Source organism: Urtica dioica, chromosome 2 (assembly GCF_054948205.1).
Source record: "Urtica dioica subsp. dioica isolate 48M chromosome 2, U.dioica_male_clone48M_v1_H2, whole genome shotgun sequence".
NCBI lineage: Eukaryota > Viridiplantae > Streptophyta > Magnoliopsida > Rosales > Urticaceae > Urtica > Urtica dioica.
The window spans coordinates 41,039,502-41,064,555 of NC_142757.1; the positions used below are offsets into that span (position 1 = coordinate 41,039,502).

General features: G+C 38.6%; 1 protein-coding gene across 1 annotated transcript; it reads left to right on the plus strand.

The window, feature by feature from the left end:
- Positions 1 to 15,975: 15,975 nt before the first annotated feature.
- On the plus strand, positions 15,976 to 17,994 carry LOC149404769 (transcription factor MYB39-like). Its single transcript, XM_089602598.1, has 3 exons — positions 15,976 to 16,244; positions 16,689 to 17,357; positions 17,526 to 17,994. Exons 1-3 carry the CDS (start codon positions 15,976 to 15,978, stop codon positions 17,554 to 17,556), a joined length of 969 nt encoding a protein of 322 aa, XP_089458724.1. The 3' UTR covers positions 17,557 to 17,994.
- The last annotated feature ends 7,060 nt before the right edge of the window (positions 17,995 to 25,054 follow it).

Consider the following 25,054-nt stretch of genomic DNA (forward strand, 5'->3'; position numbering starts at 1 on the left):
CATTTATGGTTTGAAATTCTTAAATTTTGTTTAGTAAGAGATAATATGACACACACAATGTAGAGTCAATGTATGCAACAATTTGTTCTCATGCAATAGATGAAAAATATAAAAACAGTGCCAAAAGTAAATGACACAAAAAATGATAATCCAGTTTGGTGCGACGTTATCTATTCTGGGGTAGTTTACTCACTAGAAAAGAAATTCACTATATGTAAAGTAGTCAATAGTACACGTCGATCTTATATGAACGATCTTCGCTTCAAGGTCTTTTTCCTATTACTCACTGTGGATTTCAACTCAGGCTTCCTCTAAATCTAAGATCACACCACTTCTGATAAATGAATTTTGGATGTGATTAGAACCCGATTAAGAACTTGAATCTAACTTGATATTGAGTTATTTTTAGTGTTTTAATATGTTTATGAGTGTTTTAAGATCACACAGATGCTTCCTCAAGTTCCAGAGAGGTTTGTGCATTCCGCGATGACAGTGCACGCCGCATTGGGCAAGGGGCGCACCTCGCGGTACCGCATCGCGATGAAGGCGAAAACTGCACTTAAAAGTTCACCTTTTTGTTTTATAAAATTTCGGCCGTTCAATGTGATCCAATGGTCTCAGCAGTTCCGAAAATATACCAAAACACCCTATATATATATTAGACTCTGGGAAATCTAAAGATAGGATTTAATTTAAATTTTTATATTATGTTTGGCACGTTGGGAGAGAAGAGTAAATCAGAGAAGGAGACCATCGTTTGTCGGCATTCATCGATGTGATTCAACGTCTTTCTTTCTTAACTCTATCCTTGGAACACCCGTTTATGTTTTGTTATTTTAATTTGGTTTTCATGGAGCTAGTTTAACGCCATGAACTAAACCCCTTAACGGTGATGGATTAGCTTTTCTTAATTATGGTTGTGGATTCATGTATATTTGATTATAGTATTTTTTTATGTTCATCTTCTCTATCACTTTATTTAATACTTGTGAGAGATTCGCAACCTCACTAATGAATTCTGATAGGTGCGTTAATCACGCGTAAAACTCCTATTTCCCGAACCAAAAACCGACGACTCCTCAAGTATTTTAATGGTTTTTAGTAGGTTTTTGAGTAGTTTCAGGTTCAGAGGAGTAATAGAGCGTTTACAATCAATTTCGTGGAAAAAGGACGGGATTTGGAGACAAAACGGTCGAAATAGAGTCAAAAAGCGATAAGCAAGAAAGTTGGCGACTACGCGCGCCGCGCACCCTCCCTCGCGCGCCGCGCGATGACAGGATTCGAGACCGCACGCCGCGCATCGACGATAGCGCGCCGCGCATACGGGGGCACAAACCATGAAATCACACAGAGTCTTATGCGCGCTCCGCGCATAACCTGGAGTTCGGACCGCGCGCCGCGCATGGACGACCGCGCGCCGCGCCCTCCTTCGGGTTTTGACGGACTTACATTCCGTTTTTGATGTTTTTGGGCGAATTAAACCATTCCAAAGGCCCAATATGCTCCGAAAATCACCCCTTGACCTATTTATGTGACTCTAAGCTCTGAAAAATACATCTTCCCTTTTGTTTTTAGTTTCTATTTTATTGTTTGGTTGTTCTTGAGAGCTTTTGAAAGAGGAAAAAGGCGTTCTTCAACGGAATTGACAACCCGACGAGTTCTCCTTCTCCGAATTCATTCGTTCTTCTTTCTTCCCTTTCTTTTAGTTATTTTATTGCTTTAGATTATTGTTGAACATCAATTTTATTTAATATGAATTCTGTGTTGGTTTCAATCTTTATTTTAGTGCTTTTAATTATTCTGTTATGTTTAGCGTTGATTATGAACACCATTAGAGGCTAAGTTTCTTATGGGGTTGCGATGTAGCCGGGATTGATAATGGTTGGGGGGCTCGTTAGGGCTGGATAATTATTGTTTGCTTCATTATTATGGATTGCTTGATATGAATTGTTCATTATGCTTTGTAGTGCTTGATCACCATTAGAATTGTTATCTAGGATTGTTTAGCTACTCGAGAGAGAGTAAATAATCATGCTTTTGTTCATGTCATCATAGTTGATCCTAGGTTAGAAAATCTAGGCAATTTATGTAATCGTTCGAACTCTTGTTTCATTGCGTGTGATTGTTTTAATAGGATTAGATGCCGAGAGGATAATAATCCGTCAATTACATAGGTTTGCTAGAACACTCGAGAGAGGCTAGTGAATAAGTTTGATAGAGTGAGATTGGCATCCACATGAGTAGATTTTGTTGTTCGAGCCCGAAACTCCCCCGACCTAGTTAGCTCCGGTGAAGTCGTGACCCCTACTTTCTCTTCTTGCAAAACTCGTATTTAACTCTCTGCTTTAGTTTTATTATTGCTTTTGTTACAACCATCTTCTTAATTTTACTTGGAATTAATTAGCATCAAGTTTTAGAAAATCGCTAGAGTAGCTAGTCTCTGTGGGATCGATATCCGTTACTTACGTAACACTATTACTTGTTCGATACGTCCGCTTGCGTGCTAGTTATAAAAATATTGCAACAAGTTTTTGGCGCCGTTGCCGGGGACTAGTCTACAATAGCGATTGAATTTACTTGCTCTTGCTATTTAATTTCTTAATTTTTGTTTTCGAACTTTTCGCATCACTTTCTTGCTTTTGAAGGTGTATGCGAAGAGACGGGTCATCAGCTCTCGTTCCAATCAACTCTGAGATCGAAAGATTTTGCAGGAAAAATCGAAAAGAATCAAAGGAACGAGCAATGGAAGAAAACAGGAACAACGCCGAGGAGCCCAAGACCCTGTTCCAATACGGGCTACCGCCGACCGATGCCACACAATCGGCCATTGTTCTTCCGGTTCTTGCGGGTAATCAGAATTTCGAAATCAAGACCGGCGTGATCCATATGGTGCAACAATCCCAATTTTCGGGATCACCGGCCAAAGACCCGCAAGACCATCTCACCAACTTCGTCGAGATCAGCAACACGTTCAATCTCCACAACGTGTCCGACGAAGCCATCCGCCTCCGCCTCTTCCCGCTACGGGACCGAGCCAAGACGTGGCTCAACTCCCTCCCGCCGGGTTCCATCACCTCGTGGGCCGACCTGCGCGTCAAATTCATCTCAAAGTTCTTCCCGTTTGAGAAGATGCACAAGAGACGCAACGAGATCCATTCGTTCTCCCAGTTCGAGGGTGAGTCTTTATTTGAAGCTTGGGGACGCTTCAAGGAGTTGCAGCGGAAGTGTCCTAACCACGGCATCCAAGGGTGGATGATGGTGCAAATCTTCTACGGCGGCCTTTCTCCTTCATCGCGCACCCTCGTTAACACCGCCGCAGGGGGATCCTTTTTCCAAAAGACCGAGGAAGAAGCTCATGCCATCCTCGAGGAGCTCGCGTACAACAACGACCAATGTCATTCCGAGCGAAGAATTCAGAAGCGCGAGCCGGTCACGCCCGAGATGGAATTGATAAAAGCTCTCGCAGCACAGGTGGTCGACCTCACCAAAACGCTCCACGAGCAGAAAGCTACAGTTCATGCTATCCAAGCCCCTACTCCCGAGCCGTGCTTCTGGTGTGCCGGCCATCATTCTAGCGATGAGTGCGTGCAAGGGAACAAGGGCCAACAAGCAAATTTCGTCAACAATCGGCCGCCCAACCAAAATTACAACAACTACAATCAAGGCCCGATGAGCAACTATCAGAATGGGGGATCGCGCGGTCACCAGAATAACATGCCGATGCAACCCGCACCGCAAGCTCAGCCTCGACTGCCTCAGAATCAGCCTCGACCACCGCCATATCAAGCCCCACCATTGCGAGCTTACAAGAACGAGACTAATCTGGAGGAGCTCGTAGCTAATCTGGTCACGTCGACGACTGCCTTCGTGAATACCACCACCGATTTCATGAACGAAACGAAGACGACACTCTCGAACCAATCAGCTCAGATCCAAAATCTCGAGACCCAGGTGGGGCAACTCGCGACCGCCATCCACACACGACCCCAAGGCACACTTCCAAGCACCTCCGAAGTGAATCCAAGGGAGCATTGCAATGCCATTTCTCATCAACATGTGGAAGTCACTGAGAGCCCGAAGAAAGAAGAAGAAGAGGCTGCCTTGGTCAACAAAGCTCATACGCCGCCCTCATCGGTCCGCATCTATGAGACGCCACTTCCGTTCCCGCAACGGCTCACGGTGGCGCTTTCCGCCGAGTGTAGCGCGCTTCTAAAACAAGAGCTCCCACCAAAATTAGAAGATCCGGGGAAGTTCACATTGTCGTGCACCATTGGAGACAACTTCATCGAGAACGCGTTGTGCGATCTAGGTTCGAGCATCAACCTCATGCCGTCGGCCGTCTTCAACAAACTCGGGGTGGGTGAACTAAAGCCCACGCGCACCACTCTCCAACTAGCAGATCGGACCGTAAGGCACCCGCGCGGCTTCGTGGAAGACCTCCTCGTAAAAGTCGGAAAATTCACTTTTCCGGCCGATTTCTACGTCATCGACATGGACGAGGATCGCGATATCCCCATTCTCTTTGGAAGGGTTTCTTAGCCACTTGCGGTGTTCGCATAGACGTGCAAAGAGGCGAGCTGATGATGCGCATGAAGAACGAGGAGGAGACGTTCGGGATCTGTAAAACCCGAAAGCGCAAGAAGGAAAAAGAAGAGGTCTACGTCCTCGAGACGTACGAAATCGCCACTCCACCACCCACACCTCCGCCACGGGCTCCTAAAGAAGAATCAACAAAAAATGTGAGAAAGGGTGCAAAGCCAAAGTCTCCATTCAAGCCAGGGCGAGGACATTGGCCGAAGCCATTCAAAGAGGTATGGAGGAAGAAAGAGCGCGTAAAAGAAGATCCACCGCTGCCTGAGCGCGGCGGCGACGAGTAGGGGAGTTCTACCACCCCCGCGAGGTAAGTTCTCTATCTCCCATGTTTTTTTTTATGGATCTACATTGAGGACAATGTAGAGATTGAGTTTGGGGGGTGAGCTACTTTGTGGAGGATTTCTGTTAGATTAGGTTGTCTTTATTTAATTTTTATTTTTCTTAATTTTGTTTGGTGATTGCTTATAAGTGATAATATTAAAGTGTTTTCTCTCGTTACTTGCCAATGATACCATGTATTTTCGAAGAAATCCGAGTTTGAGTCAATTTTAAAATTATTGTGCTTCATTGTGATTGACTAGTGGTTTGAGTGACACAATTTCGGTTGATTTTTCCCACTTATGCACACACATCGTCCCGGGGTTTGAATAGTCCTTAGAGGTTCGATCACATCTTTAAATGTCTTTTAGCTCACGAACACTAAGAACCGCTCTAGCCATCATCGAGGCGAAATGACATGACACGAACCTAGGAAAGATGACATAGGCCTTCATTTGGACCGATCAGAGCCAAAAAGCCAACCCGTAATACTTCCTTGAGCACCCTTTCAGAAAAAGCCGAACGATTAATCCTTTCTCGATACTTAGTCAGAAAAAGTCGAGCCAATAATATTTCAAATCCCACAAAGAACCCCGTTAACTTAGCGACTCTTGAGTGAATTCTTTCGATTTTGTGACATGTTTTTCGAATAGTCTCTACGTGTTTTATAGTTCATTAGACACCACGCCGGTGATTGTTCGTTTTTTATTTTTACTGTTTTGTATCAAAAAGAAAAAAAAAAGAAAAAAAAAGAGAGAGAAAAAAAAACTACAAAAAAAAGAGTGTTTAATTTATGCGTTTTATTATTTATTTGTATTAGTTTTTGGCGTGGTATTCTGTGACATTAGTTTTAGAGACTAGATGTTGCATAGTCAAAGTTTTGGGGGAAAACATTGGGAAGTAAAGGCTTAGGATAGAAAACGTTCGCGAAAGGTGAAATGTTATACCATGAACGTGGGAATGAGTGAGTAAGAAATATCATGTGAAAGTTGGTGAGATTGAGTCGCTAGGTTGACGTTTTAGCCACATTTTGACCATATCCTACCGTTGCCCTAGCCTAACATTACAAGCTGACAAAGCCCTATTGATTTCCTCGGTAAGTGTCTTGCATTAGTGGAGAGTGAGCGGCGAAAAGCATTATGGTGTTCGATTCACATTCATCTCATTATTATTTGAGCATTTGACATTAGAAGACGTGAACGAACATATTGAGTTGACCTCTCTCTCTTTCGAGACATATTTCACACACGGGGGATTTTGATCGGGAACGTGTTGCAAAAGGCCATTTAGTGAATATAATTATTTTTTCTTGGTTTCATATGATGATTGACTTAGATTCGGAAATTTTTGTAGGTTGAGGCGTTTAACTAACACTTGACATTGTTGCTAAACTTTGTGATCACCGTTCGTTTTTAGTGTAACTTCTTTGGTGTGTTTATTTTATTGTCTAGTCTTTTGTGTTGCTTGAGGACAAGCAACGGTTTAAGTTTGGGGGGATTTGATAGGTGCGTTAATCACGCGTAAAACTCCTATTTCCCGAACCAAAAACCGACGAGTCCTCAAGTATTTTAATGGTTTTTAGTAGGTTTTTGAGTAGTTTCAGGTTCAGAGGAGTAATAGAGCGTTTACAATCAATTTCGTGGAAAGAGGACGGGATTTGGAGACAAAACGGTCGAAATAGAGTAAAAAAGCGATAAGCAAGAAAGTTGGCGACTATGCGCGCCGCGCACCCTCCCTCACGCGCCGCGCGATGACAGGATTCGAGACCGCACCCGCGCATCGACGATAGCGCGCCGCGCATACGGGGGCACAAACCATGAAATCACACAGAGTCTTATGCGCGCTCCGCGCATAACCTGGAGTTCGGACCACGCGCCGCGCATGGACGACCGCGCGCCGCGCATGGACGACCGCGCGCCGCGCATGGACGACCGCGCGCCGCGCATGGACGACCGCGCGCCGCGCATGGACGACCGCGAGCCGCGCCCTCCTTCGGGTTTTGACGGACTTACTTTCCGTTTTTGATGTTTTTGGGCGAATTAAACCATTCCAAAGGCCCAATATGCTCCGAAAATCACCCCTTGACCTATTTATGTGACTCTAAGCTCTGAAAAATACATCTTCCCTTTTGTTTTTAGTTTCTATTTTATTGTTTGGTTGTTCTTGAGAGCTTTTGAAAGAGGAAAAAGGCATTCTTCAACGGAATTGACAACCCGACGAGTTCTCCTTCTCCGAATTCATTCGTTCTTCTTTCTTCCCTTTCTTTTAGTTATTTTATTGCTTTAGATTATTGTTGAACATCAATTTTATTTAATATGAATTCTGTGTTGGTTTCAATCTTTATTTTAGTGCTTTTAATTATTCTGTTATGTTTAGCGTTGATTATGAACACCATTAGAGGCTAAGTTTCTTATGGGGTTGCGATGTAGCCGGGATTGATAATGGTTGGGGGGCTCGTTAGGGCTGGATAATTATTGTTTGCTTCATTATTATGGATTGCTTGATATGAATTGTTCATTATGCTTTGTAGTGCTTGATCACCATTAGAATTGTTATCTAGGATTGTTTAGCTACTCGAGAGAGAGTAAATAATCATGCTTTTGTTCATGTCATCATAGTTGATCCTAGGTTAGAAAATCTAGGCAATTTATGTAATCGTTCGAACTCTTGTTTCATTGCATGTGATTGTTTTAATAGGATTAGATGCCGAGAGGATAATAATCCGTCAATTACATAGGTTTGCTAGAACACTCGAGATAGGCTAGTGAATAAGTTTGATAGAGTGAGATTGGCAAACACAGGAGTAGATTTTGTTGTTTGAGCCCGAAACCCCCCCGACCTAGTTAGCTCCGGTGAAGTCGTGACCCCTACTTTCTCTTCTTGCAAAACTCGTATTTAACTCTCTGCTTTAGTTTTATTATTGCTTTTGTTACAACCATCTTCTTAATTTTACTTGGAATTAATTAGCATCAAGTTTTAGAAAATCGCTAGAGTAGCTAGTCTCAGTGGGATCGATATCCGTTACTTACGTAACACTATTACTTGTTCGATACGTCCGCTTGCGTGCTAGTTATAAAAATATTGCAACAAATTATAGGATTGTTAAATTTCTCGAGAGAGGATTAGCTAATCGTGCACAAAGATTAGATAACTGTAGTACATTTCTAGGCTAGAGATAGCTAGATTGCTACAAAGTCGTGTGAACGCTCTTGTTTGTAATGCTTGTTGTATTTTCAGGATTTGAGATTGAGAGTAGATCTAACATAGAGTAGTAGTTTGTCACTTTGACAACCGCCGTCCCCCTCCTATCAATCTCATGGCAATGAAAAAGTGGAGCTCAAAAGAACCTTATTTACAATGCCAGTTGCCTAATCAATGGGAAGCACACTTGGACTTTGATCTAATTGTAAAATGCATTTTCTAGAACATAATATAAGTTCAATTCAATGTGTTTTTTTTATAGTACAAAGGACTGGCTTAACAACTAAGTGGACCGTGAAAAAATTATCATGCCAAACAAAAAGAAAACTCAAGTCGACATCAAGTTCAAATGACACCTTTTGATTCCAAGTAATTGTTGTGACTGCTCTAAATTAATGTACTCGGCTTCTATTGATGACCTAAAAGCAATGCATTACTTCTTGGACTACCATGAGATGAGATTTCAGCCAAGAACTAGTAAAGTATATAAATAAAATGGCGCTCAATGGCTTCAAAGATAGACTCGGCACCACATAGTCCATAATCTAGTGAGATTTAGTACCGTGACATGAGAAAGGTTTCTAGTCAGATGGATGCCATGGTGAGTAGTCTTACTAAGCTATCTACGTATCGTTTTCGCAGCCTTTCGGTGATTACCAACGAGGTGTTGCATTATCTGACATCTATTTACACTAATGGCAAGCTTAAGTAGTGTATTGGTAACATATTAGAGAGTACCAATTATGTTATATACAATCGGCCATCCTTAGATGGTGCACTACCAGAGTAAAAAACTTATACTTAGTTGTAACTTAGTGCATAAGCAACTCTAACATGTTGCATCTTTATCATGAAAAAAGAGTAGTGGACTCAGCAAGCAAAGTATCAGAAGTATGAGTAGCAAAGGCGACAAAATTGCTTATCTGATCATATTCACTTCCGTCGTCGGAGTCATCATCGGAAAGTGTAGTATTGTAGCCTTTTCTTGCTTCTTTGGTTAATTTGGACATTCAATTTGAATGTGTCCAAACCAAGGATCAAAATACTATTACCGTTACCGTTCCGAGGATCAGAATTTATCGATAACCCTGGTATCCAAAATGAATACTGTGGAAAGCAGAAAAGAAAAAGAAAATTGTACCGTTGAGAACACTACTACAAATGTTAGATTCCACAACGGACATTCTCTTCTTCTTCTTCTCTCTCTCTCTCTCTCCTCGACCCAACCCCACTATCTCTCGCTCTCTCTCCAACCCACGCCCACTCGCCGCCCCTCCTTCTTCCTCCGCCGCCGTCGCCGCCCTCTCTCTCTCTTCTCTCTTCTTCCTCCGCCCTTCTCTTCTTCTCACCTTTTTTTCCCCGCCCTTCTTCTTCCCCGCAACCCTCTCCTTCTTCTCCGCCCTTCTTCTTCTTCCCCGGCCTCCTTTTTCTTCTCCGCCCATTTCTTCTCCCCCGTCCTCCATTTTCTTCTCCACCCCCTTCTTCTTCTCCGCCCTCCTTCTTCTTCTCTGCCTCTCCTACTTCCAAACCCACCAAACCCACCAAACATTCCGACCCACCCCCACACAAACCGACAAACCTTGCCTCCGACCACAACCCACATCTCCGACAACTTCATTGACTCACCACGCCCCATGCTCGTCGTCTTCACTCCAAGTAAGTATTTTTTTTATTTAATTTGTATTTTTATGTTGAAATTAGGTTAGAATTGTTTATTTGTGTCTAAATTATATAGATATTGAATATTGAATTTGATATTTATATAGAAAATGAGTTTGGAATTGAATTTTGGTTTGAGTTTATGTTGGATTTGAGTTAGAATATTTGATTACCTTGAGTTTGAGTTGGAATTGAGTTAGAATATTAGATTGAATTTCGGTTTTAGTTTGTGTTAGAATTGTTTTGAATTGAAATTGAATTTCGGTTTAAGTTTATATCGGAATTAGTTTGAATTGAAATTGAATTTCGGTTTGAGTTTGTATTGGAATTGGTTTGAATTGAGATTATGTTTAATTTTGTTTTTTCATAGATTATGTCTACTGCAACCAAGAAAGATGATAAAAAGGTAAATTAATTACATGTTATTTGAAGTATTTCATTTACACGAATATTTGTTTTCTAATGTTTTTTTGTTGTTGTAGTAGACAATAACAAAAACCTTGCCTCCGACCACAATCCACATCTCCGACAACTTCATTGACTCACCACGTCCCATGCTCATCGTCTTCACTCCGGGTAAGTCTTTTTTTTTATTATTTAATTTGTATTTTTATGTTGAAATTAGGTTAGAATTGTTTATTTGTGTCTAAATTATATTGAAATTGAATATTGAATTTGATATTTATGTAGAAAATGAGTGTGGAATTGAATTTTGGTTTGAGTTTATGTTGGATTCGAATTAGAATATTATATTGAATTTCGGTTTGAGTTTGTGTTGGATTTGTTTTGAATTGAAATTGAATTTCGGTTTGAGTTTGTGTTGGATTTGTTTTGAATTGAAATTGAATTTCGGTTTAAGTTTATGTCGGAATTAGTTTGAATTGAAATTGAATTTTGGTTTGAGTTTGTGTTGGAATTGTTTTGAATTGAAATTGAATTTCGGTTTAAGTTTATGTCGGAATTAGTTTGAATTGAAATTGAATTTCGGTTTGAGTTTGTATTGGAATTGGTTTGAATTGAGATTATATTTAATTTTGTTTTTTCATAGATTATGTCTACTACAACCAAGGAAGTTGATAAAAAGGTAAATTAATTACATGTTATTTGAAGTATTTCATTTACGCGAATATTTGTTTTCTAATGTTTTTTGTTGTTGTGCGTTAAGGATTTTTTTTTCGGATTTCAAGCTTGACAACGAAGGAGCCCGAAGTAACATCAACCAAACTTTACGTACAATTGAAGAAGTCATATACACCGGATAACTTAGAAAACGTTCAAGAGGAGTGGGTATTTTACGTACAAACTTTTATAGAATGAGAATATTAGTTTGATTTTGGATATATATATATATATATATATATATATATATATATATATTTGTTTTGGTTGTTTTTGGATATATATTTGGTTTTGGATGTAATGGATATGTTTTGGATGTTATGGATATTTGGTTTTGGATATATAATTTCATTTCAGGTTTTTTTAATTATAAAACTGTAAAAATAACTCTCAGGAACAATTTCGCCGCGGCAACGTGTATATTTCGCGGCGGCGAAACTTTACACAACGGTACGATTGTACCGTTGTGGAAAAATTCGCCGCGGCGAAGTGTTAAAATCTGTTAAATTTTTTCACAACGGGACTGTCCCGTTGTGAAATCATGGACATTTCCACAATGAGACTCGTCCCGTTGTGGAATCATTACTTTTCCACAACGGGACGAGTACCGTTGTGGAAACATTCCACAGCGGAGGATTCCACAACGGTACAGAACCGTTGTGGAAGCTTTCCACAACGGTTCTGTACCGTTGTGGAATCCCCAGTTTGTAGTAGTGGAATATCGTTACGGTGGAGGAATACCACCGAATACCGTACTTACCGAGAGCAATGTAGTGAATAAATATTTTAAAAAAAATTCATACATAACATATGATAAAAATGAAAAAAAATATACAATAATAGCTCCACAAAAATCCAACGCAAACTTAATGACATAGTTCAATACAAAGTTCAAAATCCAATTAATGATAATATTCATGTTAAAAATCAACTAATTATACATAAAATCTAAATCTAAATCCTATTTAACAAAAAAAAAAAAAAAAAAAAAAACACATTCAAATCTAAATCCTATTTTCTAATGTAACAAAAAATTGAATAAAATTGGATACAAACTCCAATTAAACACAATAATGAAGTTAGAAACTAAGAATTTGAACTAAATCATAAAAAAACTAACGAAAAATTTCGTGAAGAACACTAAATATCATAAGATTATAAGAATTGTTGGTATTTGACCACTTACCGGTAAGTTTCCGTCGGAATGCCTGAAAATTTGCCTAAAGACAACCGGAAAGTGGACGGATTCCCCGAAAAACACCGAAAATTGGAACGCTTTCCTCGGAATCCAAGAAAAAAATGGAAAGTGAACGGTTTTGTACATACCGGTACCAGGATTTTGAAAAAAATGGTTTCCGGACTGGTTTTCGTCCGGTTTTCCCGGAATTTCAAACCTTGGTCCAAACCCCTCATATTCACGACAATGTATTGCTTTAGATATATTGGGAGAATTGGTGATAGATATATTACCATCACGTCTACATCGCTGAAAACTCTCACCATTCTGATACTGTTGTTGTGGTTGATTGCCTTTGACAATAGGAGAAACATTTTTTTTTCCAAATCTTCTATCATTTCATAATATACATGCTCTCCACGATTAGTGACTTAGTTCTTGATGTCTACCCTTTTACTCTTCTCGTCACGTTTATGAGGAGAAATACAAACGTAAAGAGAGATCCAAAAAGCTCTTCAACTTTCGTTTTTGACTGATCATGCACTTTTTCAATGACAGTCACTTTCATATCAAATCTCTTAGGAAGAGATCTCAAGATTTTTCTGAAAAGCTTCTCTTCAGACATCTTCTCATCCAAGGAGAAAGATTAATTGGCTACGTCTAGAAGCGGAACATTAAAGTCAGAAATAGATTCATCTTGAAGCATCTTCAAAGTCTCAAATTTAGTGGCGATAAGCTGGAGTCTAGTCATGCGAACTTTAGCCATTCTTTCGTGTGCAATTTTAAGGATTTCAAAGGCCTCCTTTACGCTTTTTCATGTATTGATAAGCCTGGCAACAATTTTGTCAACATCATTGTAAATACCGTTGAGAGCACAAAAGTTACCGAGAACAACCTCATCTTCTGCATCATCCTAGTCGTTCTCAAGTGTATACGAGACAACAAGTCCTTTGCCATAAGCAAAAGTGGGTGGATATCATCCCTTAACATAGCTTTCCAAGTCTTACTATCAACTGACTTAAGAAAGACGCACATACGAGCTTTCCACTATGCGTAGTGTTCCCATCAAGCACTGGTGAATGATTAGTTGAGCTGTTTTTAGTGAAATTATCCATCATAAGTAGAAATGGTCAACAACACAAGGAGCACACCCTGAGATCTAGGTACCCGCTCTGATACCGATTGAAAATCTTGTTTAGTTAGAGACAAGATACCGTACACAATGTAAAGTCAATGTGTGTGACAATCTGTTCCGATGCAATACATAGATAATGTAAATCAGTGCGTAAAGTAAATGACGTAAAAAATGGTAACCAATTCGGTGCAACATTACCTAATCTATAGGGCAGTTTGCCCAATAGAAAGGAAATTCACTACATGAAAAATAGTCAATAGCATACAATGCCTTTATATGAATGACCACCATTTCAAGGACTTTTTTCCTATTACTACTCCTTAATTTCAACTCAGGCTTTCCTTGTATCCGAGCTCCCCTCACCCCAAGTGTTTGTTTCTCGCAATTACAAAAGCCATGAATCAACAACCACGAATTACAAAACCCAAACAAGACTCTAACGCTCAATGAAACATGAATAATGCTTAGAGAATAACACCACACACACACACACATCACACAATCAAAATCTCAGTCCGCCGGTCTTGCACGTCTAAGAAATCTATTTATGTAAATGAATGCGTCAAAGGCCATCAAAGGTAGAATGTTTCTTTTATAATGGTCAACATCTCTGAAAATTGAAGTAGGGTTTCCATTCTCATTCATGCGTAGAAAATATTCGTAGAAGATCTTCCGTATACAATCTTGCCAAAACCGGAAAATTCCAAAAATATAGATTCTGCAAACAGCGGTCAAAATGTCTTAATATAGAGCTAGCATGTTGCACCTAAAAAATAAAGCCAATAACATAAGTAACAACATTGTAACATTGTGAATATTATAACATGTAATTAATTAGGTGTTTCATATATATAAGTAAAATTGGACTTTAACTAATATACTATCAATAGTTTTTCTAGAACTATTAAGTGTAGTAAGGACGGATAGCAATATTAAAATTTCAAAATTTGAAAGTTCGATAGTACTTAATCAATTAATTTGTTAATAAAAGGGTAACTTTAAAGGTCATATAAGAAGCTTAGATATGCTCGATCGGTGGTTGATCAACCACATATATGAAGGGATTCTGAAGTGCACAGAAGTTGGATCAAAGTCGTAATAAACAAGATTTAGATTCCAATTTGAGTTTTATTTTCCCTTGGCATGACGTTACATTAGTTTTTAACCCACGTACATGATAAAGCAGACATGATGATAGGAAGACTATGAAAATTTGACGTTATAAATATCAAAAAGGGGTGAAAATTGTTCTTTTATGGCGTCGGTACCCTTTAAGTTAAGATATATAAAAACAGCACCGTGAATACTAATAATTAGCATTATCAACTAATTATTACGTATTGCAAGTGGTACATTGAGAGATTTCGTTTAATAAAATACAGCAAGGATGCACTTATATATATGAAATCCCCAAAAATATCATGCAGCTTCCGATAACAAAGACTTAAAATCGTGCAATAATACGTACCGATATATAAACATATATGTGTTGGCAAATTTATTTTAGAAAAATATGGGATTTCGCTTCACAAAATTGTTATAATAAAACTTTTCACTTCTTTATAAATGCGCGTGCATAAATTTTTAAAATGAATGAATGACGATGGCACTAAAATTTACTTATTTGTACCAATATATATCAACTAACTAACGATAAAACATTGGGAAAATAACACATTTATACCATGTATTTTCGTGAAATGTCGACTTTAACCTTTAGTTTTCAAAAATGTCGAGATCATACCTTCTGTTTAACTAAAATGATGAAATTATACCCTGAAATAGAAAACAGTGTCACAAATCTTCTTTTTATTGACTTTTCATTGACGTTAACTATAATATGTATATGTAAACACCAATTATCTTTATTCATTGACGTCATATATGTAATTTATTTAAAAACTAAAAAATAAACAACAGTATCTATAATGAAATCATCTCTTGGGAGATATGAATTTTATTATTTAATTTCAATTTAAGGTTATTTTTCTTTCAAAATTGGAAATTTGAAAGTTAGGATACTGTTTTGGATTTGATTATGTTTTTCTTATATATGAGTTAATATCAATGAAAGATAGATTTATGACACTATTATCCATTTCAGGGTATAATTTCGTCATTTTAGTTAAACAGAAGGTATGATCTCGACATTTTTGAAAATCAAAAGTTAAAGTCGACATTTCACTAAAACATAAAGTATAAATGTGTTATTTTCCGTAAAAGAATAAGAGAAGAAAATATAGCTAACACTACAAGAAACAGTGTAAACATCATAATACTAAAAAAGGGCATTAAGATACTTTTAGACATATGGTATATATGTCACACTTTTTCCTCATCTCTCACGTTTCCATGACTGCTTTTTTCCTTTCTTTTTTCTTTTCCTTCCAGAGATAAAATAATGTGCCACGCAACTTCCTAGATAGCCATATAGATTTGATAGTTATATATTAAACAATTGCCTAGCCTCGTCGCTTATAATATCTTGAAAATTTAACCACATTTACCATCTAACTATTGACACCTGCACTACCTAATCCCCATTAGATTTTGGCCTATTCATTTGGTAACATTAGAAACCCCTCTTAATCGCCAATTCATATAAGACATCCTAAATAAAGGAATAATATTTAATTTGCATGTAGTATTATTATTATATACAACTCAGCTCTATCCCACTAAAGGCATGCACACCTATATAAAACAACGATTTGTGATGAAACATATTTAGAAAAAACCAAAAAAAAAAACCTAGTAATAATAAGAGAGAAATATGGGAAGATTTCCGAGTCGTCATAATGAAATATCAGGAGTAAAGAAAGGTCCATGGACTCCTGAGGAAGACAAGAAGCTGGTTGATTACATATCTGAAAATGGGCACGGATGTTGGAGATCACTCCCCAAGCTTGCCGGGTTGAATAGGTGTGGCAAAAGCTGCAGATTAAGGTGGACTAATTATCTCAGGCCTGATATTAAGAGAGGCAAATTCTCCGAAGAGGAAGAGACTACCATCATTAACCTTCATTCAGCTCTTGGAAACAAGTCAGTTATCTGTTTTTATTATATATTATTATTTCTTGAATTTCTTTACTTATCACATATTTATATAATCCAAGCTTCGATATATAATTAGTGAATATTATCTCAATTACTACAAAATAATAACATATATGCTCGCTGTAATTTACCTGGGGCTTTCTATTTTTTTAATTTTTTTTTTATATATTATGAATATTTTCCAAGCCTTCTTGAGACGATGAGGGCTTTTATGTTTAAAAAAAAATGGTGTAACTATTATTACATATTTAGTTTATAACTAAGTTTAAATTTGCATAAAAGAATAGTTTCACAAGTTTTCATAGTCCTTAAATTCAACTTTGATCTCCACCTCTACATAATTTTTTTTTCCTGGTGATCATAATAGGAAAAAATTAGTACTTATTATTCACTTTATTAGTATGAATCGTAAATTAATTAATTTCACAGGTGGTCGAAGATCGCAAATAGTTTACCAGGAAGGACCGACAACGAAATAAAAAACTATTGGAACACTTACCTGAGAAAGAAGCTTCTTAAAATGGGCATTGATCCAAACACACACAAACCAAGGACTGATCTCAACAATCAGCTTCTCAATCTCTCTCACCTTTTCAATTCCTCACAATTGACCAACTTCATCATGAACAATAATAATGCCCTAAATCTACATGCACAACAGACCACCGATCAGCTTCTCAAAATCCAACTTTTGCAAAACCTATTTCAGGTCATGAATTACAGTGCTAGCCCTAATACTAATACTAGTGCTGCTAGCTCAGTTCATCTTCTTGGTACTGCTACAAATATCAGTAACCCAATTCAAGACCAGGGATTTGCTCCTCGTTTCCATGGTCTGGCCTCTGATTATTCCACAAATTATTCAGCTAAAGATCTTCAGGGAATTATTCACGATCATCAAGATGCTATTATTAATCCGCTTCCGAAGCTTGTTTCTGAGCCAGTTTTCGCTTCTACTGCGGACAATGCTTTTGGTAACCAAGTAGTGGAAAAGAATGATGATCAATCCAATAATAACTCAACCACTTTTGAGGATTGGGAAACGTACATGGAAGATAATGGTGACACTAGCGAATCGTATTGGAAAGATATTCTAGAGTAAGTTCTATATATCTTTCTTAATAACTTTATTCGTTATATAACTACTTATTCAATTTCAATGCTTAATTATTGCAGATAGATTATTAAATAAAAACCAAAATCGATATTCATCTTCCTATTAAGTACAAACAATAATAATAATAATATTTTTTTTTACATGTGCAGATTAATGTCAGACTCGCCAATAATCCTCTAGTTGATAATCGGCTCTAGTTTCTACATAAATTAATAAACACATATAATTAGTAATAAGAAGACCATTGTTTTTTTTTTTTTTTTTTTGTAATTGCTATAAATTATTATATGATGTAATTCTCTTTCATTTCATTGATTCTATTTTCCAATGTGTTGTTTAGACGGCGATGTGAAGCGGTAGATTTGTATTTGTCAAAGTGAGAAAGATATATACCTACGTAAAGAGCGCTATATATATTTGTAAATGTACTGGACTTCATTTCCATCAATATATTGAGTCTAGTTAAAAAAAATGTAAGAATATTTTGTAATTATACTCATAATTGATTTAGCTGTCGACGCTTTCTCCCAAAAAATAAAAACTTGGGCTTTCAATTTTCTATATCGTCACCTCCCCTGAGATATGGAGACTCCGGTGGTCTCGACCAACGGAGGACTCTCGACCTAATAAAAGTGTTTTTTATTTTTATTTTCTTCATCATGTTTTGTTTTTTTTTTTCTTTTGGTTATGTTTCAATAATTCAAACTTATTAGATCTGATTTTTGTACCGTTCGATCTTTAATCAGAGTGGTTTCGAATATTTCTTTATATCTATCTCTCAGATCTAAGATATGATTTTCTTTGGGCGAAAATCTCAGTCGGGTCCTAAATCTGCAATCTACAACAGACGTAGACCGACGTTTTCGCTCGTAATTTGTATAGTAATATGACAATGACTGGTTACCTACATAGACGGATAACCCACAAGTTATTTTGTTGTGTTTATGATTGTTTGTGATCTACTTTTCATCTTACTCTTGTAGAAATTTTTTAATTTCTTTCATATTATTCTTATCATCTAAACCTTTTTCATTTATCAATATATTCTTTTGAGGAGCCCTTTATAAAAAAAAATACTCATAATTGATATTTCAAAGATAATCAATTGTTATATATAATTCCAATTAGATACAAAAATATGTGGTACATCACTTGTTCTAGTTGTAATAATGTTATAACGTCTTTGGAAGTCTTGGGTTTAACCCCACAAATAACAAATGACATTAAAAAAAAAAAAAAGCTTAATTAGATAATAACAACAACTGGTACTTAGCTATGTTTTAAAAGCTGAAGAATTTTTTTTCCAAATAAAATAGTGGGCAGTTTGTTAACAAGTCACGAAAGACTATTTCCAAGGTTTTAAAATAAAAAAAAAAATAAAAAAAATAAAAAGGTGCTCTAATAATTTATATATGCTTGTTTCACAGTCGGATTATTTATAGAAATCCATTTAACGGTTTTAAAGGTTTTGACTGCTATTTATTTAATTAAAGTCAGCATCACGACTCACGAACATATCCAACTTGTTCCATGTATTATATCTTGCTGTAGTTGATATAGGTCACCAAGTGTAATATCATATGATATAAAGTAACTTAAAAATGGTTTATTTCTTTAAAAAGAAAACTATAAAATCGTTACCAAATTATAAAGTGAAAGGAGGTTGATGATATTTTATCTGATATTACCGCATGAGGTTAGTCACTAAAAGTCATATTAGTTGGTGCATTGTTAACCATTAGGTAAGACTGTTTTCGTTGTATACAAGCGATTGACTGGTATATACTGCTAAATAAATCCGTAATTACCAACCAAACCAGCCCAAGTTGAATTTCAGCTTGGTTTTTATTAATGCATGTTGATATTCAAAATTATCGTAAACAGTTAGTATATATACTCGAATTTGAAGACTGATGCAAGAAAATTCCTACACTTGTCCAAAAATTAAATGGAATCCAAATAACTGGATCTAACAAATTGAAGAAAAAAGAAAAATTTAAAACTGTGTGTTTATGGAGCAGACTAACAAGTCTGGAAAAAAAAATTTGTATTAAAGGAAAAATACAATGCAGGAAATATGTAAAAATTGCAACAGCTACTATATATAGGGAAACAAAATAACGTAACCATAACTTCCTAAAAAAAAACGTAAGTATTAAAACCACATTATTATTCCATGATCCCATAACCGCTCAATTATACTAAATAATTATTGTTAACACCTTGTTACATTTTTGTAACTGATCCCATACATATTCAAAGTGCTACGTCATTCTCCATCAATTCATGAGATCACCAAGTAAGACTTAGACTCACGATCTCCCCCCGTAAGCTTGATTTGGTTCGAGGTTCTTCGCGCCGAGCAGCTCCCATTGCTCTCTGGGGCTTAGAAACTCCACAACAATCTGTCTATTCTCGACACACTCGCGAATAAAGTGGAAGCGAGTGTCAATGTGGTTGTTGCATCCATGAAACACCGGGTTCTTCATCAATGCGATTGCAGACTTGTTGTCGACGTAGAGGGTTACCGGTTTTGGCTCATTTTCGGTCACTTTGCTCAACAAACTTCTCAGCCACAATGCGTGGCACGATGCCGCAGTGGCTGCCATGAACTCCGCCTCACAGGAATACAGAGCAACGGTTCACTGAATCCGGGATTGCCAAGTGATCAGATTCGCGTTGAGATAAAATGTCATCCCTCTGGTGCTTTTCCTTCCATCTATATCACCGGCTAGATCACTGTCAGTTAAACCGACAAGTTCCTCAACTCCTCGTCCTGTTTTGTACTGAATGCCATAGCTCGTTGTTTCCTTCACGTAGCAGAGAATGTGCTTCATTGCATGTTGGTGTAAAGTAGTAGGCTGCTCCATGTAACGACTCAACATCACTACAACAAATACTGGCATCAGCCACACAAATTTTTTTCTCGGTAATAGCCGCGACAAATCGTGGCTATTTAGCCACGACATTTGAGGCTATAGCCGCGGCTGTTTAAATTTTTTGCTAAAAAAAGCATTCTTTCCTTGGCTCAAATTTTCGGCAAAAATAAAGAGCGGGCGCTGTGAAGTTATTTTTCGCGAAATGAGGTATATGTTAAGTCTTTTTCTCATTAGCCCTCTCTCTCTCTCTCTCTCTCTCTCTCTCTCTCTCCAAATTCCATCTCTCTCCAAATTTCTTCGCCCAACCGCCGCAGCGACCCCCCTCTCTCCCTCGGCCCTTGGTCCCGTCGACAGCCCACTTTTCCGCCAGCCACCATGTCTCACCTCATCTGCTCTTCCCTCGGATCCATCGCCGAGCAAGGTAAATTTCAAATTTATCTTCTTTGGGTCGGATTTCAAGAAACAAATTAGGGTTTTTTAATTGAGTTCTGAAATTGAGGGTTATTCGATCATAGTTTGTGTTTATTATTGGATGTCCATGTCAAATTCATTTCTGTATGTATGTGTATGTGTATGTACGTGTGAGTCCATGAGTGAGTGAGTGAGTGTTTGTGTGTGTCAACTGTTTTTGCGTGTGTGTGTTTGTTTGTTTTTTTTTTGGTTATGTGTGTTTATTTTGCAGATTCTCAGCCCCGCTCACAAATCCGTGTTTGAGCGAGTGTGTGTGTTATGTATGCGAGTGAGTGTGTTTTTGTGTGTGTGTGAGAGAGAGAGTGTGTGGTATGTGGAGAAGATGAATAAAGAGCTAAAATGTTAGGTGAGTAATGAGTTTGTTCTCTGTATGTGTATGTGTGTTTGAATTTGTGTGTCTGATAGTGTTTTCTTGATTGTGGTCTGTGGTACGTGTGTGTTAGAGAGATTTATACTTGGGAATGAGATGCAACTTGTGAGCCTTTATTTTCTTCTTTTGTCTCCAGGTGGAATGGTGTTCTTAATTGCTTTCCTTCTCAAGTTCACATCTAAAAAAGATTTGGTCTTGTCTTGAGAATTGAATCTCTGATCAACGACCCTATCCAAGCAGCCGCGAAGCCACCTCCGAACGCCCACCTCATGTAAGTCTATCGTGTGATGTGTTTGTATTATGTGATGTGTGTGTGCATTCTCATCTCAGCCTTATATATGTATTGTGTGGTATATTTGAGTGTGTATGTGTTATGTGGTGTGTGATTTGTGGTGTAAGTATTATGTGTGTGTGTATATTTTTGTTTGTGTGTGCTGTGTGTGAGAGAGTATTATGTGTGTGTGCCGTGTGTCAGAGAGTATTATATGTGTGTGTTCTGTGTGTATGTGTGTTTATGTGTGGTATGTGAGTTTGTGTGTGTTTTTGTTTATGTGTGGTGTGGTGTGTTTTTTGTTTATATGTATTTCTCTGTGGTGTGTGTGTGTGTGTGTGTGATAAGTGAGTGAGTATGAATTGTTCTGTTTTTGTATCCAGAAAACCTGTGACCGCGATCAAGACAAGCTGATGCGTGCTCAGATTTACGAGCTCCATTGTGATGTTTCCGAGGCGGCCAAGTCTGTATTACAAGTAACAATTTTTTTTCTTCATTTGTATGAACTCTGGTATTCAAACACAACCAAGCAAATATTGAGTGAGTTTTAATGTCACTGTTCTGATTTAGTTACTATTATTTACAATGCCTCATTTTAGTTAGAATCGATAAATTTTAGCTGTTTTAGCGTGTTTTTTTCTTTCTTTTATAATAGACAAGTTTTAGTTGTAATATATTGTGTTTATTATATGTACATGTATATATATACATAAATATGCAGATAAAAAAAATCCAGCTTTAAAGTTGCAGTCTCCTGCCAATTTTTTTTTTTTGTTATATATCAACAACAGCCGCGACAAGTCGTGGCGGTTGCTAAACAGCAACGGGGCAACAGCCACGACATTTGTCGTGGCTGTTGTCGCGGCTGATCTGGCAACAACCACGACTTTTGTGGCAACAACCACGACTTTTGTGGCAACAGCCACGACTTTTGTCGCGGTTGTTTCCGGTATTTGTTGTAGTGCATGCCAACTGCATATGAGATATCAGGTCGAGTGTGGATCAAGTACTTGTGACACCCGATGACGCGCCTATACTCAGTGGGATTCACAAAGGTTCCTTCCGCATCCTTTCTGAGCTGCAACTTTGCTTCCATTGGATACTTGCTCGAGTTGCAATCCGTCATCACGAACTGCTCCAACATCTTCTTTGCATAGGCCGATTGCTTTACTATGATGCGGTCTTTCTTCTGTTACAACTCGATACCGAGATAGTATGAGAGCAGCCAAAGGTCACTCATCTCGAACTCCTTCATCATTTTCTTCTTGAATCCCTCAACACCATCAATGCTAGATCTCGTCATGATCAAATCATCGCCATATACACCGACAATTAATACTTCTGCTCCATGACTCCTCGTGTACACAGCCTGCTCTTGAGGACACTTCATGAAGTTCTCTTGTTGAGGCAAGTGTTCCACGCCCCAGGTGCTTGGCACAATCCGTAGAGAGCTTTGGACAGCTTGTACACCTTGTGCTCTTTATTCTTGACGATGAAGCCTTTAGGTTGGGCGACGTAAACTTCGTCTTTGATATAACCACTGAGAAACGCTGATTTAACGTCCATGTAGTGAATCTCCCACCCAAGATGAGCTGTGAGGGCAAGAATTAACCTGACAGTGTCGAGTCTCGCCACCGGTGCAAAGGTTTCCTCGAAGTCAACTTCTTGCTTTTGGACGTACCCTTTCGCCACCAATCTCGCTTTGTGCTTGAGGATGTTGCCTTCGCTTGTCTCTCTGTAACTTGAACACCCACTTTAAGCCGATGAGCTTGTGACCAGGTGGCAAGTGGGTTCGCTCCCCCCTCTTGTTCTTCTCGATAGACTCGAGCTCTTTCTGCATGGCCTCCTTCCACGCCTCCTCGATTGCTGCCTCGTGATATGTTGTAGGCTCATCGGTGGTGAGAAACAACAATTCGTCAAGATCCATCTCTCTTAGTGGTGCCTCTACATAAGTCTCAACAAGGGAGCGGAATTTCTTGGGGCCATCTTCGGTTGTGGACTCACCAGAGTCCTCTTGCTGTTGACGAGAGTTCGGCATGGCTACTTGTGTCCTCGGCAATGCGGAGCGCGGACTTGCTGGTGGCGTAGCTGCATTTTCCAACTCCACTACATCTACGTCATCTTGTCAAATTTCGAACTCCAGAGAATTTTGTACGAGCTCGTTATCATCTTTGCACTATTCTCACTTTTTCTCCTCTTCAAACACGGCATCTCTACTCACAAGGATTTTGCCGCATCGTAGATCAAGGAATCTATGCGCCTTACTTCCATCTTCGACACCAAGATCCATCATTGCTTGACTTCGATCATCGAGCTTCTTGAGATGTGGACCTGCAACCTTCACATGTGCGGTACACCCAAATACTCTCAAGTGCTCCAAATGAGGTCGCTTGTCGAACCAAGCTTGGTAAGGGGTACAATCTCCTAGCACCTTTGTCGGCAAGCGGTTCAAGAGATGAACCACATGTCGTACCGCCTTCCCCTAGAGGTTCGCCGGGACTTGCATGCTCTTGAGCAAACTCCTTGCAGTCGCCATCATGGTGTAATTTCTCATTTCCACCACACCGTTTTGTTGTGGTGTGTATGGTGCCCTGAGATGACGTTCGACTCCCTCTTCTTTGCGGAACTCCTCAAACTTCTGGGATGTGAACTCACCATCTCGATTAGTTTGAAAAGTCTTAAGCTTGTGCTCCGACTTGTTCCCATGAACTTTTTGAACTTCTTGAATGCTTCAATGACTTCTCCCTTTTCTCTGAGCATGTAGACCCACATCCAACGACTATAATCATCAAGTAAAAGAAAATACTTGTTACCGACGAGTGATGTTAGGGTGATCGGACCACATAGGTTGGCGTGCACAAGTTGTAGGGGATGATCGGCACGGAAGTTGGCTTGAGCAGGAAATGGCATCCTTGTTTGCTTTGCGATCATGAAACTCTCACACACTTGGTTGGGGTGTGTGATCTTAGGCAGCCCCATGGCCATCTCCTTGTCCCTCATCATCTTGAGTGCATAAAAGTTTACATGCTCAAGTCTTGCATGCCATAGCCAAGCTGGATATACTAGCGATGCTAAGAGAAACGGGGTAGACCGTCTCAAGGGAACTCTTGTACAACCGATTTGGCGATTTCTCCACCTTCATCAATAGGACGTCATTTCGGTCAAACATCTTCAGAAACGTGCCGGCTAAGATGATCGTACTGCCTTCTTCTGTCATCTGACCGAGATTTATGATATTACTTTTCAATTTTGGGATGTAATATACCTCGATTATTAGTCGTTGCTCATCATTCTTGCATTGGAGCAAGATGGATCCTCGGCCTTGATCTCGACGAGTGAGCCATCTTTGAATTTCACATTTCCTGTGATCTTCTGGTTGAGCTCCTTGAATTTTTCTCGATGGTCCGTCATTTGGTTTCATGCTCCATTGTCAAGGTACCACCATCGGTGTGATTATACTCCTCGCCACTTACGAGGACGTTCGCCATGACTTTCTCTTCATTGAGCATCACCAACTCAGGTTCCTCATCCAATTTTTGTGCAAGCTCTAGGTCATCTTTATCTTCGAGGTTCGTCTCCTCGTCTTTGGTCAAAGGATTCACCACTCCCTCGGCGAAAATCAATGCTGGCTCTTCATCATGGAGGCTTGTAAGGTTTGCCTCCTCTTCGAGCTTCTTGCTACAGTAC

What these genes read in the sequence shown, in the direction of transcription:
- LOC149404769 (XM_089602598.1), top strand. Translation starts at nt 15,976, where the DNA reads ATGGGAAGATTTCCGAGTCGTCATAATGAAATATCAGGAGTAAAGAAA. An exon ending in CATTCAGCTCTTGGAAACAA is followed by an intron (nt 16,245 to 16,688) that starts GTCAGTTATCTG and finishes TTAATTTCACAG; the next exon opens with GTGGTCGAAGATCGCAAATA. An exon ending in TATTGGAAAGATATTCTAGA is followed by an intron (nt 17,358 to 17,525) that starts GTAAGTTCTATA and finishes TTACATGTGCAG; the next exon opens with ATTAATGTCAGACTCGCCAA.